At 43.5% G+C, this 16880-nt stretch overlaps 1 protein-coding gene and 1 long non-coding RNA gene across 5 annotated transcripts in view; one reads left to right on the top strand and one right to left on the bottom strand.

Moving 5' to 3' along the window:
* The window catches only part of adcy2a (adenylate cyclase 2a), a 67919-nt gene extending 56017 nt beyond the window's left edge, over window positions 1-11902 (bottom strand). The window contains exons 1-3 of one of the 4 annotated variants that reach the window (XM_086218917.1): window positions 11484-11901; window positions 9807-9890; window positions 2409-3061 (exon numbers count right to left, since the gene is read on the bottom strand). In XM_086218917.1, the coding sequence (XP_086075043.1) occupies window positions 2409-2936 (528 nt within the window). In that variant the 5' untranslated portion in view covers window positions 2937-3061; window positions 9807-9890; window positions 11484-11901. Of the gene's footprint in view, window positions 1-2408; window positions 3062-9806; window positions 9891-11483 lie in introns of all 4 variants that reach the window. The other 3 variants (XM_086218919.1, XM_086218916.1, XM_086218918.1) reach the window with 3 other exon arrangements.
* LOC147253655 (uncharacterized) lies at window positions 11585-15018 on the top strand. The gene is made up of 3 exons (XR_015118574.1): window positions 11585-11912; window positions 12936-13000; window positions 14830-15018. It is a non-coding gene; the product is annotated as an uncharacterized LOC147253655 (long non-coding RNA).
* Window positions 15019-16880: the final 1862 nt, after the last annotated feature.

Here is a 16880-nt window from a genome sequence, read left to right as displayed (position 1 = left end):
CAGGATTTAGGTCAGCCAGCCAGCAGGATAGAGGGATGATGGGATACAAATGAAAGAGAGAGGTAGAGACAGAAATGTGAGGTAAAAGATGACATGCGTGCAAGAACAGAGAGAAACAGAGGATGATGGAGGATGAAAACAAGGGAGCAGGAATAAAAAAGCACACCAATCTCACAAAAAGAAGGAAGGATATAGGGCAGACAGAGTGAGCCCAGAAAATCATTGTTACCAGCATTTGGTGAATTATCTTTTTGGGATCCGATGGCATGAACCCCAACCCCACCCCCCAACCCCTGCAGACTGAGGCTATGAAGAGGCATTTTCAGTTCTGCGACATCCATGATTCCACATTTACATCAGTACTTTAACTGGGTAAACTTGAATTCATTACCAAACATCGAGAAGTTGTTTCAAATGAGGGGAAATAAACGCAATATAAGATGAATGTGCATAATTAATGCAAGGAATTGGTGAGGACCGACTTCAACTATGGAATGGGTGAAGTGAAGACATGACAACATGGGGACCACGACACTACACTACATTTAAACTATCATATAACATGCTGCACATACACAGTATATGATGGGTGGGCTTGTGGGTTGACTTGAACACTACAAGATCAGTGCTGGACATCTTTTTTTGTTTGTTTCCATGCTAATAACTATTTCTCCTGCTTTTTTATGAATGTTTGGTTGCTGAATGATTCGATTCATCAAATAAAGTAGGAGTGAAAGAACTTCAACAGATGGTCCACAAACATCCATCCATCCATCGTCATCTTCCGCTTATTCCTTACTATTAAGGGTCATGGGGGGGTGGAGCCTATCCCAGCAGCAACAGGTGAGAGGCGGGGTTCACCCTGGACAGGTCACCAGTCCATCACAGGACCAACACATAGAGACAGACAACCCAGAACTTTCTTGCTGTGAGGCCACAGCGCTGACCACTGCACCACCGTGCAGCCCCCGGCCCACAAACATGATTTTCTATTTGCTTTGTTTCACTTCCTAATACAGGCATCTTATTTCAACTTGGTTGAAATAATACATTATTTATGCCTAACTTCACTGTCGCTTTGTAAGCTGGTTCAAACATTAAATTAAGTGGTACAAACACTGCCTGTCGCTAAGGTGAGGAATCAAAATAACGATGATGAAATGTTTCCTCTTGTACCAGCCAATTACCTCATTCCCCAGGAAGTTATTAAAATGCAATCAGCCATCACAAACGTTGATTCAAACGATTAAATATGATTCAATGGAAGATGGTTGTCCCTGCTAATATTTTGATGACGGGTACAATTTCCAGAATAATTAGGCATAAATTAGTAGCCAGTTGATGGCACTGGCTGTCCAATTATTGATGACCTCACTATTTAGTGATTCTATGTGCATAATGAAAGTAACTTTCCAATGCAACACTCTTTTTCTTAAATTTTGCTTTCATCTTGTGCATGTCTGCCGATGGCCTGGTGAATTTGTGATGTCTAGTGAGTGAGAGAGTGTGAGTGTGTGTGTGTGTGTGTACGCCTCTTTCAGTGTGTTTTAGACTAATCCCTTCTTAAAAGCAGATTCAACACAGAAAACCAATGGGAAAGGCAAAAATATGATAAGCTTCATCCCAAGGTACATCTTTACATCCTCTAAAAAAAAAAACTTTAAAAAAATCAATCAGTTGATTGATTTAATGCATCATGAAAATGGCGTCTCTTTATGTCACCGCCTGCCTCGCCTTCTTCGCTGAGTTGAATGTCAGGTTTTTACAAGCCAAGCTAACCCTGTCAAAATAGTGACAGAATAAAATCAGCTCCCCTCTCTGTAGTTCAGTCATCCGTGAGCGCTAGACAATAACTAGCCCCCCCCCCCCCCCCCCACCTTCACTTTTATCTCACCCCTCTCTTCACATTAGTGCTGCGATAAGGACCACATGCTGTGAGAGTGTGCGTGTGTGTTTAGGTGTTGCACATCCTTGTTGGTATGTGAGTATGTATGTGAGTCTATGGGGGAGAAAGGTAGGGGGGGCTCGTTCTATTGTGTTTAATACCCTTGTGGATTGTGTGTGTGTGTGTGTGTGTGTGTGTAGGACATATGTGAAGTGATGTGATTGGCAAGCAAGTCCTTGTGACCCTATATCTGTGAAATAAAATATGTGAGTTTGCAGTGTTTGTGTGAGTGTGCGCACACACTCCCATGTGTCTAGATTCTCAGTGTTTACAGAGCTTAATCCTGCACATATTGTCTCTGCCGTGCAGTGATGTGAAAGGGATAAATGCAACACAACACCCAGGAATATGAGCCCGTATTTGTTGTGTGTATTATCCTGTATGTTTCTTTCTCCTTTGCATAAATATATTTGGGTGTGTGTGTGTGTGTGTGTGTGTGTGTGTGTGTTGAAGAGCAACTTACCAGTCCTGAAGCAAAGAACACAGTCAGCAGAGACAGGCAGGCTCCCATCACTATGAGCAGCAGGAACACAATAAGAGGATGCTGCTGGCTCATACAATAGTACGACTCATACAGCCAGTCCGGGGATCTGCTCCTCTTTTCCTGACCTCCTTTATCCCTCTCACCAGACTCCCCTGCCCGGTCCAGGAGGTACCGCTTCCTCCTTATTGCCTCCTGCCACATGGATCTTGGAGCCAAGAAAGGAGAGGAGGAGGTGGAGGAGGAGGAAGGAGGGAAACCAGGGGAGGTGGTCACAGCTGAGAGATGACCAGATTCCACCACGGATGAGGAGCAGTTGCGGTGTTCCACTCTCCTGTTGTTGGGGACCCTGGTGCGAGAGCTCCTGATTTCCACAGTAACCTTGGGCTCCTCCCCCAGCTCCTCTCTTAAGTCCTTTAGGCGGAGACAACTGAAGGCTGAGTCTGAGTCAGAGGCAGCGCGCGCTGGCCGGAGAGGTGGCAAGAACGCACCGAGGGTTGAGCGCAGCATCCTCCTCTGCCTCCTCCTGCCAACATGTTGGAGCGGGAAATGAATGGGAGAGCAGAGACTGAGCGCTCTTTAGAAGGAGAGGGAAAAGTGGGAGGGAAGTGAAGGGTAAGGGGAGGGAGAGAGGGCTTAAGGGGGAAGGGAGGCAGAAGGCACAGAAGCATAAGGGAGAGGGAGAGAGAGAAAGGAAAAAGAAATTACAACACTTTTTTTTTAATTTAGAATGCAATTATTTGAATGAGAATCTGAGCTATACAGAAATTCGGCTGAATGTCACATTGGTGTAAACAGCTCTCACTCCTCTAAGGTGAACTGGTGCCAGGACGCAGCAGCACAGCTCAGTGAAAAAATACACCAGTAGATGTCAGTTTGAAATGTGCAGTTCGATGTTCATGCAAAAAGCTCAAAACATGTTATTGGAATTTTTCCCGGTTCAATTGCCTGTTGTAAATGAGCAGTTTGTCAGAGATGACTCTACAATTCTTCTGTGTGACTAAGCAGCTTGGAGAGCTGTGTAATGAAAAATGACATTGCCCAAATACTGTATGCATTCACCCGTGCAGATGCACACGAAAAAAAAAGCCCCCCCCCCCCCCCCGCAAAAACATGACCGAAGTGCTGCTGGCTAGCACTGCTTTTATAGACATGCATACATGATGACTTCCAGACATTAAGCTGGTGCACTAATACAACGCAAAGCAAAACATAATTTAGCATATTCCTGGCCATAAAGAATATTGAGTTTATGGGTTGTAATGTATGTGTTCATGCAATGCCAGTACATCCATTTTGTGAGCTGAAATGAAGTTACAGTAGGCAGAGTGGAAGCTGCCAACCACATATCCATCCGTTGTGTCCATGCCAGAGATGTTGAGTGGATGAAAATCTCTCTGTGGTTTTTATAGTGCTACGTACCCAATATGACAACTTGTGCTTTTGCTTAACTCATGTGCAAAATGTTGGATGGTCAGATTAAATGGACCAGGGTTGCAAATCATCTCTCTGAGTAAAAGGCTCGGGCTTCAGACTGTAACATCTTTCCTAAAAAGCTGATGTCAGTTTGTTGCTAATGGATTTCATACAACCAATTATACCACAAAGTGCTGGGATAGTCCCGTCCATCTACTTAGTTTGTCTGCTCAGGAGTACTCTTCATGGTTTTGGAGGTTCTTCAGGATACTGTTTTTGTGTTAGAAGGGTTGAGCTCCTCAGCCAGCATGGACGTTGGCTTGTTGCAGACAGATGATGTGTTAAGGGACTGAATAAATACCAAGAATTTCTCCTGGATGTCCCCACTGGGACGTCCAGCAGGGAGGAGGCCATGGGGAGAACAGAGGACACGGTGAAAGGATTTAATCTCCGAGCAGTCTAGTGTGGCCAGGGAATGGGAAGCCTGGTGCCCCCATGCTAGGGCTGCTACCTCAGAGACCAAACCTTGGATAAGCGGTTGAAGATGAATGGAGAGATTTGGAAGTTCCCTATTAAATCTGCCTCTCTCTTTTCACATTTTCAAGAAACAAAATGCACAAAAACAATGTATTCATATAAAAAACATACTTTTTATTTATTTAATGTCAAATTATGTGTTTCCCAGTTATTCACACATGATTTCAATATAAAATCTATGGAAGGTCCATTCTGCTTTTATATATGCTGAGACTACGACGGCAGGTGGTGTATGACACTGATACATTTAAACTGGCATACTTGGAAGACTACATGACATAGAATTTAGAAAACATATTGAAGTATCCTTTTTTTGGTGAGAGTACCTTCTCTGTAATACCAAAGTAAGTGTTTTAATGAAATGTTGCACGTATAAGCGACTATTTCCATCGTTCTGCCGTTTCCTCCTCACTACGTGAAATGATAACAACCTCTGAGCTAGCCAGCAAGTAGCAACCTTCAAGCTCAATAAGACAGACTTGATGTTCTGTGTGTGTATATACTGTAGTTGCAAAAATAAAGTTATTTTGCAATGGCATTGTCGCTCCATCCTGGGCCTATCGGGACTACTAAGACTGGCCACCAGAACATGTTTTTTTTCCCCCTATTGTCGCAGATTGATAACCACTTGAGCTAAATGTCTCTCCTGTGTTGGCACATAGCAATGGAGAGATGTCTGTTATAGTAAAACAATAAAAATGAAACACGGTTGTTGTCTGTGTAGTGTTTAGCCCTTCAGGGCCACCATAGAAAATAATATTACACATCAAACAAACAGAAAAATAAAAGTGATGCACAGTAAGAATTCTGATTCGACAAAAATTGGTTGGACTCCAATAACCTGAAGGTGTGGGGACACAAAAAGCTTTCTTGACTCACTGCTTCTACTGACGAGCTTCCTCCAAGCTTGCACCTTCATCCCCATCCCCATCATCATCATCCCCACTCCTCTTATAAAACCAGCCAGCCATCTAACGGTTATTGGTATCTCTGTGGGGGCTCTATTGTTATCTTTACTGGGAGTATACTGGGAATGAGAGCACTGGTGGGAAGAGGTTACATCATTATGCCCTCATCCTTCCCTCAATCACCTGAGTTTCTTTCATCATTTTCATCGCCGGAGGCAACCTTTCTCTCACCTCCTTTCCCTCATATCCCCCCCCCCCCCCCATCTTCACCTCCAACTTAATTCTCACACCTCAACTCTCACTTTGACTCTCCACCAGTACCCTCCCTCTGCTCTTACACAGAACGCCTGCACCCTTTTTCTTGCGTCATCCAAGGTCTCACTGGCCAATTTATTAGGTACACCTAGATAAAACTAGTGGAAGTATAAATAGAAATTAGAGCCTACGCATGACTATCAAAATAAATCTAATCAATCAATCAGAGCTTGGCCTCTTCTTGTTTTATTTAACTAACATGCGCCATGTTTTGTAAAGATATCGATCATTTTAACCATGTAGCCAAGAATGAGGACAGTACACAGTGGTCAAGAGTGATCGATGTGGTTTATGGACCACACAGGGTCCTCTCAGATGAGTGGAGGCAGCCCTCAGGATCGTTTCTACTCAGCATCAGATGTTCAAACTCTACATCAAGCCATCTTTATTTGTGCAACTTTTCTAAAAGCTTACGGATACGGACCAAAAGTTGCAGTACCACCAGAAATCACAGGGGCAGCATTAGCTAGGCAAACAGAGCAAAAGTGAACAAAACATTGAAGAAGTGGTGGAATTGTTTGAGGAGAGGCTCTGTGAGGTGGTAAGAAACTGTTAGGACTAATGACTACCAGCTGGGAGGAGACTGGAAAGCAAATTTAGCAGCGAAGGAAAACTTGAGGTCCATGCGAAAAGCAACTCTACTGCCCTCTAGTGGAGGCAGAAATGTCAGCATAGCTGAGTCGGAAATGTGAAGCGGCTGAATGCGCTTGCTAGTTTGAGAGTGTGAAATAGACATTCATTTACCTGGTATAAATTAACCCTTGGTGAAAAACTATTAAATCAAGTGAAAGTTTCAACATGTGAAAAAATACACACTTTTTATCCACTTCAGTAATCAGGTGACAAGAACAGGACCAGGGATGACACCCACACACACACACACACACACACAAGGGGTAATGAAGCAGCTGACAGATATTGACCTTCTCAGGGTTAAGTGGAGGACAAGACTAAGATAACTTCTCCCTACAGAGAGATTTTTTTTTATGCTTGCCCCTCACAGTTACTGAAGCCTTTATGCAGTATATGTGCACACACACACACATCAGGATCGCTTGAATGATTGTTATTGGCAAACATTCTCCATTTGTCAATACAAGACCCGTCACCAACTGTCACTAGATGAGCAAGGTTACCGAGAATGCAAATTAACCCTAAACGCAGCAGGTTTTTAGTAAAATAAATAAATGAAATAGATAAATATAGCGCTTATGTGGCTTTATATTGTGACTGTGCCAGGCTTTGCCAGACTTCGGTCAGTGGAATGGTCAGTCTGCTCCGTGCTCTGTTTTTTCTTTGTTTATTCTCTGCAGGGACTCTCCGCTTCAAGGAACCCCTTCGGACACATTCTGTGATGCAGTTCATTATCTCAATTACTCAATGATCACTTGTTAGATGATTGACTCATAAGTAATTTGAATCCACTCTTGATGAAGCCAGAGTCATAACGTTTAAGAGATGGATAAACGGAGTCGCTAATGCATGGATTCAAGTGCTGATGTGAACCAATGTTTAAGAATACTGGGAGCTAATCTGCTAGATTACTTCCCTACAGAATAGTCATCATCTGCTGGTCTACCCTCATAAGTGTTCCTACAGCCTTGAGCAAGTGATGTTTTGTCTGAGTAGGGCTGCAGTTATAGTGACCTTTTTTTGTGCCATAATTTGATTTTCATCTTGTCTGTAAAATGTAAAAACAACAGGAACAAAAAAAATAGCATGAATCTTTACTATTGACAAAAGTCCCTGTGTTGATTCAATATTGGCTTATGAGTGATGGCAATACGGCATAGTGTTCTTGTTCCGCTCCACCTCTGCTAGCTGAGGTCAGAACCACTTCACATTTAATCAAACGCTGATGCCCTAGAGTGCCTATATGCCTACAAACAAAAGAACCACAACAAACACACTCTGTCTCCAAATTAGCGAGGATCTGCTTCTGCCATGAAAGGAGACAGACCACCTGAAGCAATTGCATCAGCCTGCCGTTATCTGTGGATGCCAGATGAACATGGCTGGGTTGTTTTTTTTGTAAGCTGCAGCGTACAGCAGTCACTCTTTTTTTTTTTTTCTATCCAAATGTTGAGCAATCAGTAACAGACGACATCATCAATATTTAGTTTCCCTCAATCACTGTAAGAATGTAGATGCTTGAGTTAGTTTTTATATTTTACATTGGGGATGGAGGTTCATTGTATCACATTACCGTGATCATGACAGCGGAGATTATCATTAAAATAGAGGAGAAAGTAATTGGAGGATAAGTATTTGGAAATGATTCATCACCAACAGCGTAGTTAAGACAAGGCTGCTGCTTATGTTGTTGGGTCGAGTTAGTGAGAGTTAGAACATTCACTGATGTTGTGAGTAGATGTTCTTGAGCCAGAGAGAGAGAGACAGACTTGACCTTTCAAGTTGCCAACATTTTAGGCTTGCTACCACACTGTTCAATTAATTTTGCCCATTAGCAGAGATGCTCACAAGTCTCTGAGCCGGAGTCTCAAGTCAAGTCTCTTATGATGATAATGACTGCTCATCTGCTGTTGGCCTGTTGAGAACACAGCATAGATACGACATATGTAACCATTCAAAGCTGTACTGTCATCATCCCTCCTTCATTAAGTAGCCATACTGATGCAATATATTAAAAAAAAATCTTGCCGAGTGAGTAACTTGTATTTTTTGCCTGTAACAACACACCGCTACAGTATATGAACCATGCATTTTGACATGTTCCTACACACCTGACGCTAATCTACTGATATCATTATTGCCGGCTCACCCTTCCCCTTTAACAGTCTGGCCTTGTGGGTAACCTGTGTATTTGACGTAGTGTAATGAAGAGTGCCGGTGTGTTAACAAAAACCACCCTCACGACGACTGCTACATACTGCATGTTAAAACGTGTGATGTTAGCCAGGAAAAAAACGTGTCTAGAAAAGCTCCGGGTTCCAGCAGAACCTCAGGAGACGGCTGTGTATTGTGTCTACTGTTGGAGACTTCCTCTGTTGTGGAAGGAACATCGATCCTCTCATTCATTCAGCCGAGTTGGCCGAACTGCTAGAAGCTAGTTACCAGCTGAAAACAAGCCAAGACATATTACCCATAGCACCCAAGTCTACTAACCATTTCTCAGTCTCTGTACCTTACCACCTGCAGGTGCTGTATGCTGAGAGTTGTGCTAATCTGTCTGAGGATGACCACCGCTGGCTGGCCCAGTTGCTTCAGTCCTATGGAGACGTCTTCTCCACAGGTCCCATTGACCTCGGCCATACCAGCCTTGACAGCATGATATCCCGATCACATCAGGGCCGCCTGTGAAGCAGCCACCATGCAGGATGTCAAGAAAGAAACTCATAGCAGCAGACCAGCAGGTGCAGCAGTGCCTGGAGGCTGGTGTAACCCAACCCAGCAGCAGCAGCAGCAGCAGCAGCAGCTGGGCTGCACCGATTGTGATGGTGAAGAAAAAGGATAAAATCCTACGTTTATATGTGAATTACAGGCCTCTAAACAAGTGCAATATTAAAGATGCCTATCCCCTGTCACGGATCCAAGACACCTTGGACACCCTGTCCACTGCCAGGTTCTTCAGCACACTGGACTTAACATCAGGGTATTGGTAGGTGAAGTGGATACAAAGGGCCCGTAAAACTGTCGCTTTCTGCACCAGGAAGGGATTATTTGAGTGGAATGTGATGCCTTTGCAATGCGCCGGCCCCATTCCAAAGAGAGAGACAGATGATAGATACTTTATTGATCCCAGAGGGGAAATTCAGTAAGGGCCGTGTCCTGGCTGGGCTACATTGGGAGACATGCTTGGTGTATCTCACCGACATCATAGTCCTCGTCGAAATGTTGGACCAACTGAGGAGTATTCAGCAGGCTGCACGAAGCTAACCTCAAGCTGAAGCCATCAAATTCCTGCCTCTTCAGGGAGCAAGTGGCCAACTGAGGGCACACTGCCTTGGCAAAAGGTGTCTCCACTGATCCCCAAAAGGTGCGGAGGGTTGTGGAGTGACCAACACCCCAAAATAATCTCAGAGATATCAGTTCATTGGCCTTGTTTCATATTATTGTTCTGTGGAAGATCTCGCTACATTGGCCAAACCACTCCATGAACTCACCAAAAGGTATCCATGTTTTAACTGGACAGCTGAGTGCCAGGAGGCATCTTACGTAATGAAACACATGACGACATCTGTACCTGTCCTTGGCTACCCTCGACGGTGGCGAGCTATTCCTCGACACTGACGCCAGGGACTGGGGGATTGGAGCAGTCCTCTCCCAGCTGTAGGGGGGTGAGGAGAGAGTGTTAGCCGACAGGAGCAGGTGCCTGTCAACCACTGAGCAAAACTATTGCACCAGACGAGAGCTCATGGCAGCAGTCCACTCCCACAGCATTTCAAGTAGCTCAGAGAACACCTGGAGCTCTCTCACCAGCTGGCACGAGAGGCTCTGGGAAGATCAGCTGAGCGAGCCAAGCGACAACACGAATAAAACATCTGCCAAGTCCAACAAAAAGACAGCAATGGGGTATGGCATCTCATGTTGTGTTGTTGTTGTGTAAGCAACTGAACCGCTCTCTGCTCCCTTAATTGCCCCCCACAGGGATAAATAAAGATTTCTGAATCTGAAAGAACACCAAGAGAGCAAAAAGCAAAGTCAGTAAGTTCCTACCCTCTTATGAGGGCCCCTACTTTGTAGTCATCCTTATGGATAATTTAGTCTACAGGATAAGGAAGGGCCAAAAGACAAAGACTAAAGTGGTTCATCACGACAGACTTAAGCGCTACGACTCCAGGACCCCACTAGACAACAGGTTGGTCTTCAAGGACGCTGATGCCTGGGCACCAGTTGAGGTGCCACCCCCTCGACCACATTCCAGCTCCGCTGTTTCAGACATCGGTCCCCTCAGCCCGTGGGACTTTCCATCGGACTCTGAGGATTCTACAGAGGAGGCCCCGCCAGGCCTCTTTTCTTAATTACCAGCTTCGTCGAGTAGGAGCCTGCCTCCTGAACTCCATACCTCAGAGGGTCCACAGAGCACCAGACATGTTCGGTGACTGGATTGGTCACTGAACATTGTGAGAAAGGCATAGGAGGATCGCTGCCCTCCTCGGACGACTGAGTTGGGCTTTTGGCGCTCCTCTTACATGAAAAAGAAAAAAAAGCCCAGAAATTGCACTGTTGCAAATTGTGAACAGACTGTTCTGAAAAAACAAAGTTTTAAAATTTGCTCTGTTCCATATGTTTAAGGCCTGTCTGAGTGGGTTAACTGTCAAGTAATCTGAATGCTTGCTGCATTACATTCTTCCATACTTGTACATGCCAATTAACTACTGCTCTTAAAGTGAGCATGGATGCTATGTTATGAACACTCGAGCCTTCTTTATAGAAGAAGAAAACCTTGTGCGTTTTCATGAGCACTGTCCCTTCTAGCCTTCAGTTCTCTTAATGGAAGAGGATACCTTCATGGACCGAGAGAAATGTGGGTTTCGGTAATGAAGCGACGACCGCCAAGTACTGCACGTCACAACAAGCGATGGTGGCCAGCATAGAACGCGTCCAGAAAAGCTCGGGGTTCCAGCAGAACCTCAGGAGACGGCTGTGTATTGCGTCTACTGTTGAATACTGCGTTAAAAAGCCTCTGTTGTGGAAGGAACACCGATCCTCTCATTCATTCAGCCCAGTTGGCCGAACCGCCAGAGGCTATAGAGCTAAGACGTACCGGTGGAAAACAGCGTGCTCTTTACTAGGGTTTGGAGTCGGCAAGCTGCGAAGGTAACATCACGTAGATCCATGAAGTAAAAGCATAACAGAACCTGAGCTTAGAAACCTTAGTCTACATTAGAAAACACAAGGAAGTCAAAACTAAACTGACCAGCGGTGGGAGCCCTGAGCCTGAGAGGGTCTGTCAACCTCCGCCGGCAGTGTGTGCAGGTGGTCCCGCGTCGGAGCCGTCAGGTGTGGGCGTCTCTCCTCCCCCGTGTACTCCGTGCATGACTAGGACTTTAGTCCCGGACAGCCATCGGACCTCCGTGTGGAAAAGAAGCCGCGTGTCTTCCGCTTCCATACAAAGTTGTTCAAACAGGCGTCTGTTCAGCGCACGTGTTTCGCATCAGTTGTGATTTCAACCACGTCATTCATCACCTGGTTGAGTTCTGGTGGCAGGCCCCAGCTACCCAGCAGTTCACCATGAAGGACGCAGCGACCTGTTCAAAGAGGGTTATCATGGCCTGGCTTCAATTAACCAAAGGCCCGGGACCGGTCCGAGGCCCAGTGGTTGGAGACCCCTGCGCCTCAGCCCACGGTTTGTTAACAGTCAGGTTTGTGGGAGCGGATCAAGCACGGGTATTGACGCATGCGCAGAGGAAACGCGATTCAGTTCGTTAGATCGACCTTTTTCCTTCCCAGAAGAAAAAATATAAGATTGTTCACGAGTCCCAAAACTCATCTTAGTCTTTTGTGGTCAGTCTCAAGTGCAAGTCACCATCTCTGCCTACCAGCAATATTCGCTCACAATTTATTGCCTGACTGTAAATTATTGAAATTGTGTTTATTTTGTATTTATGTTACCTCAACTCATGAAACGTTTTCAAACTTGGAAGAAAAAAAAAACCTCTGAATTCATAAATGTGAGTCAACAGAGATAATTGTCCCTGTCATGAATGACCACAGCATGTTGAACACCTCCACCAACAAAACCACTGCAGTTGTCCATCCATCATCATCTCTCTCTCTCTCTCCCTCCCTCCTTCCCTGGAGGTACATTAGACTGTCAGTGTTGCTCAGTTTGTAGCACTGAGTCCCAGTGATGGATGGTAAAGAAAAATCACTTTTCTGGGCTAATCTTGAAACGTGTTGTTTTTAACTTTAAAAGCTACCGTCTAGAAATTATTTTGTAAATTTTTTTGAAACAACTAAACTTTACCTGTGTTTCTTATACATTAACATGACTCGGGCAAGCGCCCAGGGAGATAATATCCCAATTCTACTCATTTATCAAAGAACGATATAATTTAAAAGTGCACGGACCCTCCTCTCCACATCTCCACTAACCTCCTAACACAAGCATGCATGTGTACAACACATACAAACCATGGCAAACATTGGAACACGTGAAAATGCAAATGAACCTGCTGGCGTAACTTGGTACTCACGGACCGACTGACGTTATCAGCGCTTTTGTTTGCCTGCTAGCCCACGAGCAATCAGCTAATGTGTGTTAAGGCTTTTACATTGAGCTAAAACTAGAGTCAGCAGCTCAAGTCATGTTACCCACCACTTCAACACTTAAGTTCGATTTGATTTTCACTCCTGCTTTCTTCAGCAGGTCTCCATCACATTTTCCCCGCAACAAGTTGCTTCTCCCCATGACAGTTTCAGCCACTCTATCACGTAAGTTACCTGGTAATAATTTCAATAGGTTTTTTTGCTCACTAACATCATTAATACTCCCGTCCAGAAATAATGGTCTGTCGGCTATTGAGCAGGCAGCGCATGGCTCATTTGCATAAAAGCTATGTAAAGTTGATCCCAAATTGAATAGGCTTAAAAGTGTAAATTCATGTTTAGAGAACACTTTATGTTTATATCAGCTACACGTGAAGAAACTAACTTACAATACTTTTGTTGTTGACATGGGATTTGAAGCCAAGTGAGATCCAGAAAGTTTTTTTTCTCAATGCAATGACAGTCATTTCTCAGACAGGAACTCCCAACTTTGTAAAAAACAAACAAACAAAAAAAAACAAACAAAAGAAGAATTTGAAAAATTGAAGTTTATTTCATGATGTAAATATGGTATTTCTTTTTTATAAAGAGTTTCTTAAGCTTTGTTTACGTCTCATCATACGCCATGCCAATGCAACGCCGCCCACTGCTACAGTGAAATTCTCAACCTGAAGGAAAGTGTTTACTGATTAAACTAAGCTCATTTTAATTTAGTTTTACTCAGTTCCATTAGTTATCTAAACCAACCAATCTAAGTACAATTGAATAAACATCAAGGGCATTTGCGAATCAATACAAAACTATTTCAATTTAAGAAGGGCGTACTCAGGAGTACTATTCGAACTTCAAAAATCGATATCGTTTGTTCCAGTGATCCAGACTGGTTCAGCTCAGGGTTATAAATGTAGTGCTATGAGATGCTGAAGATGATGTCATCAGCGAGGCCAGGAGGGGCCACCTGCTCCTCTCTCCCTCTCCTACATTCTAACATTTACATGTCAAACGTTTTGTCAGCCATAGCAGCTCCACGTTAGCCCGTGATGGCTTGTAATTCCCTGTTTTACATACATATGAGGTTTTTGGTAACTTGCACAGCTGATGCATGCTGATAGGACTGTATCCAGTTCCTCATTTGCTCCGGGTGGAATGGCCGTCGTGCAAATTCCAATTTTAAATTTGGGATTATTTTCAAATTGGAAGCCAAGAAATAATGTTGTGGGCTATTTTCTCCATCAGGACACGCACTCACACGGAGAAGACTGCACACTGTGAGTTTTCTGGTTCAGGAAATTACTCCATAATAGGACATAGTTCTATGTTGGAACCTGCTTAATGTGATATACTGTACTAAAAACTAATTCCACCAGCCTGGCTGTGGGGATTAAAGTGCTGAATCTAATCTAATACAGAAGTCTTCATTTTACATTAGCCTTTAAATGGGTTTTGTGGGGTTTTCTTTTATGAAATTGTCCATAATAGCACAGAAAATAAGATTAAAAATAATCATTTTTATTATAATTTAAATACATGTTCTTAATATGTGTTCTGTGTGGTCTGCACAGCCTTCACATCTCTCTCTCTCTCTCTGTCTCTCTCCAATTCTCTTCTGGCATAACCTAAATCTTAAGATAGACTTGGCTATTTTCAGTAACACCATAATTTTAACCCTTAATTATCTACTCATGACTAAAGTACATCATGATAACCTGTCAGCATTCCTCACTAAGAACTAAATCAATTTGTTTTATTAAACCTGATCTTTTTTTTTATTTCAATCCAGTGATTTTTTATGCATGAGATAGTTTTAAAATATCAATAAGATGATTAAATAGCTTCTTTGTGTAATTCAAATTGTGTCGTTTTTAATTACAGGTGTTTTTAATTCTGCTCTACACGGAGATGAACCTGTTGACTTAGACAAACCGGTAAATGGTGAATTTACTGCGATATACTGCTGAGTCCATGCTCATATTTTCTATGCATTCTGTGTCCAGGAGAGGGGCGAACGTCATCACACGAGTGGTTGGAATATTGATTCACAAAAAAAAGAAGAAGAAGATGAAAACAAACATTCAACATGACCGGCGGCGAGGAACAAAGCTAATTATTACTCTGCATCCAAATCTGTCTTCAACTGATTGGATAAAACAGCATAAACAAATATACAATGCATTATTTAGTTTTCAGAGTGAATTAAATACCTGCTGCAGGCTGACGGCTGCATATATTTAATATATGGGAGCTGTAGATTCATCTGTAATCTCATAACCTTGCAATATGCTTCTGTGTTTTGAACTTTCAACATGTTCAACTCACAACTGGGAACGTTAAGCTGCGGATGTTAAAAAGAAACAAAAAACATCATAGACATGAATGCTGCAGCCAGAGGAAGTCTCAATGAGTTTTCCAGAGTTGTCCATTCATACGTGATGAAGATCAAAGTATGTAAGACGTGTTCTCGGTCCTCCAGACACACGTCAGGGGCATGTGCCGTTACATTATTGTGTAGCTGAGCGTCAGAGCAGTTAGATTCCCTCAGCACCGCCGCTGCTTTTCCAAGCTCCCCACGAATCCTCCTTCTCATCTTTCCTTGACTCCGTGATGTTTCCCATCGGGTGCCAGAGATTGATGATGTGAGGGACTAATAGAACACAGCCCGTTCCCTTGCCTAGTTTTTACTTGACGTATGGACTTTAGTGTGTTTTGTAGATTTTATTCTTGCAAAGGTTTTTTTTGTAATCCTGCATTTTCCATTGCATCTGAGTCCCACTTTTGTAGAGAAAAATACATTTACAATCTGAACACATACACGAACCAACAATGCATGCATTCATGCACAAACTTACTTGGATACACCAGATGGCCACTGCCCTTTTTAATTCAGCGTTTTCTTTTTAAGACAGGACTAAATCGAGACAGAACCCTACAAAGCCAGTTTGCTCCGAGCACCTTGGCCTTGTGCTGCTCTACGTATATACTGTATGTGCTTCTATATTGATACTAATGAGAGCCCACAGTCATGAAATACAGTCTGATCTACTCATACTTACCTTTTCACTTGAAGAGGAGAGGAGAGGAGAAGAGAGGCTGGCAGGTAACTAATATCGTCGCTACAATGGGAAACGTGTGCAAGGTGAGGGGATTTAAATCCAGTGTGGGAGGAAGCTTCAAATTAGGGGTAGAGAATTTTTTTCTTTTCTGCAACCATCATTTTCACACTGCTTCGCTTTGAAAATGACTTCAATTATTCACAGCTTCAGCGTAGCATCTGAGCCCCTCATTTACAGTTCATAAGGTACGACAGCCTGCTTGAACCCACGTCTTCCGTCTTAGTCTCCAATTTACCATTAACACCAAATTAGCAGCTCTATTTCTCTCAGTTTTGATTATACTTCCCTGTGGCAAGTTAATCCCTAGCATTGATATTAATCATACAACACAAAACATGAAATATTAATGGATTAAAGAAAAAACAGATGGTGAAAAGGACTGTTTTCATTCACTCTCAGAGATGTGACAATAGTGTGTGTGTGTGTGTGTGTGAGAGAGAGAGAGAGGGAGAGAGAGATGACAGAATGAGAACAGCTGGAGAGTGGTCATGAGACCATCACTCCCACCACCCTCTCACGCACAACAGGAGAAGCAATCAGCTGCTGCCCCCTTCTAGTGTTTTCTACGTAAACATCCCTATTTTTAACAATTTTGTGTGACTCTCTCTCTCTCTCGCTCTCTCTCTCTGTCTCTAACAAACCTCTCTTCCGCACAACATCAATAAAGCTCTATTCCTGGCTCCTTTCCATTCACACCTTTCCCATCCTGCCCTCTTTTCTGTTACACTTCTCCATTTCATCACTCTCCCCCTCCTCCTTCACCTCCTTCTCCTCCTGTTCCTCCTCCTCCTTCTTTCATTTTCACTTGTAGCCTCCTTTGGTCACTAGCCACTGGGGAATAAATGCAGGTATATCCACTTTGTAATCTGAAAATGACTCCCACAGGGAACAGTTGCCATGTTGGTGTTGCACAGTATTCAGCTGATAATTACCAT

The sequence above is a fragment of the Aulostomus chinensis genome, chromosome 11 (assembly GCF_037954235.1).
Source record: "Aulostomus chinensis isolate RoL2024-O1b breed Wild chromosome 11, RoL_Achi_v1.0, whole genome shotgun sequence".
Taxonomy (NCBI): Eukaryota; Metazoa; Chordata; class Actinopteri; order Syngnathiformes; family Aulostomidae; genus Aulostomus; species Aulostomus chinensis.
Note: the sequence above shows the minus strand (reverse complement) of the source record. Positions and strands in the feature narration are given on the sequence as shown.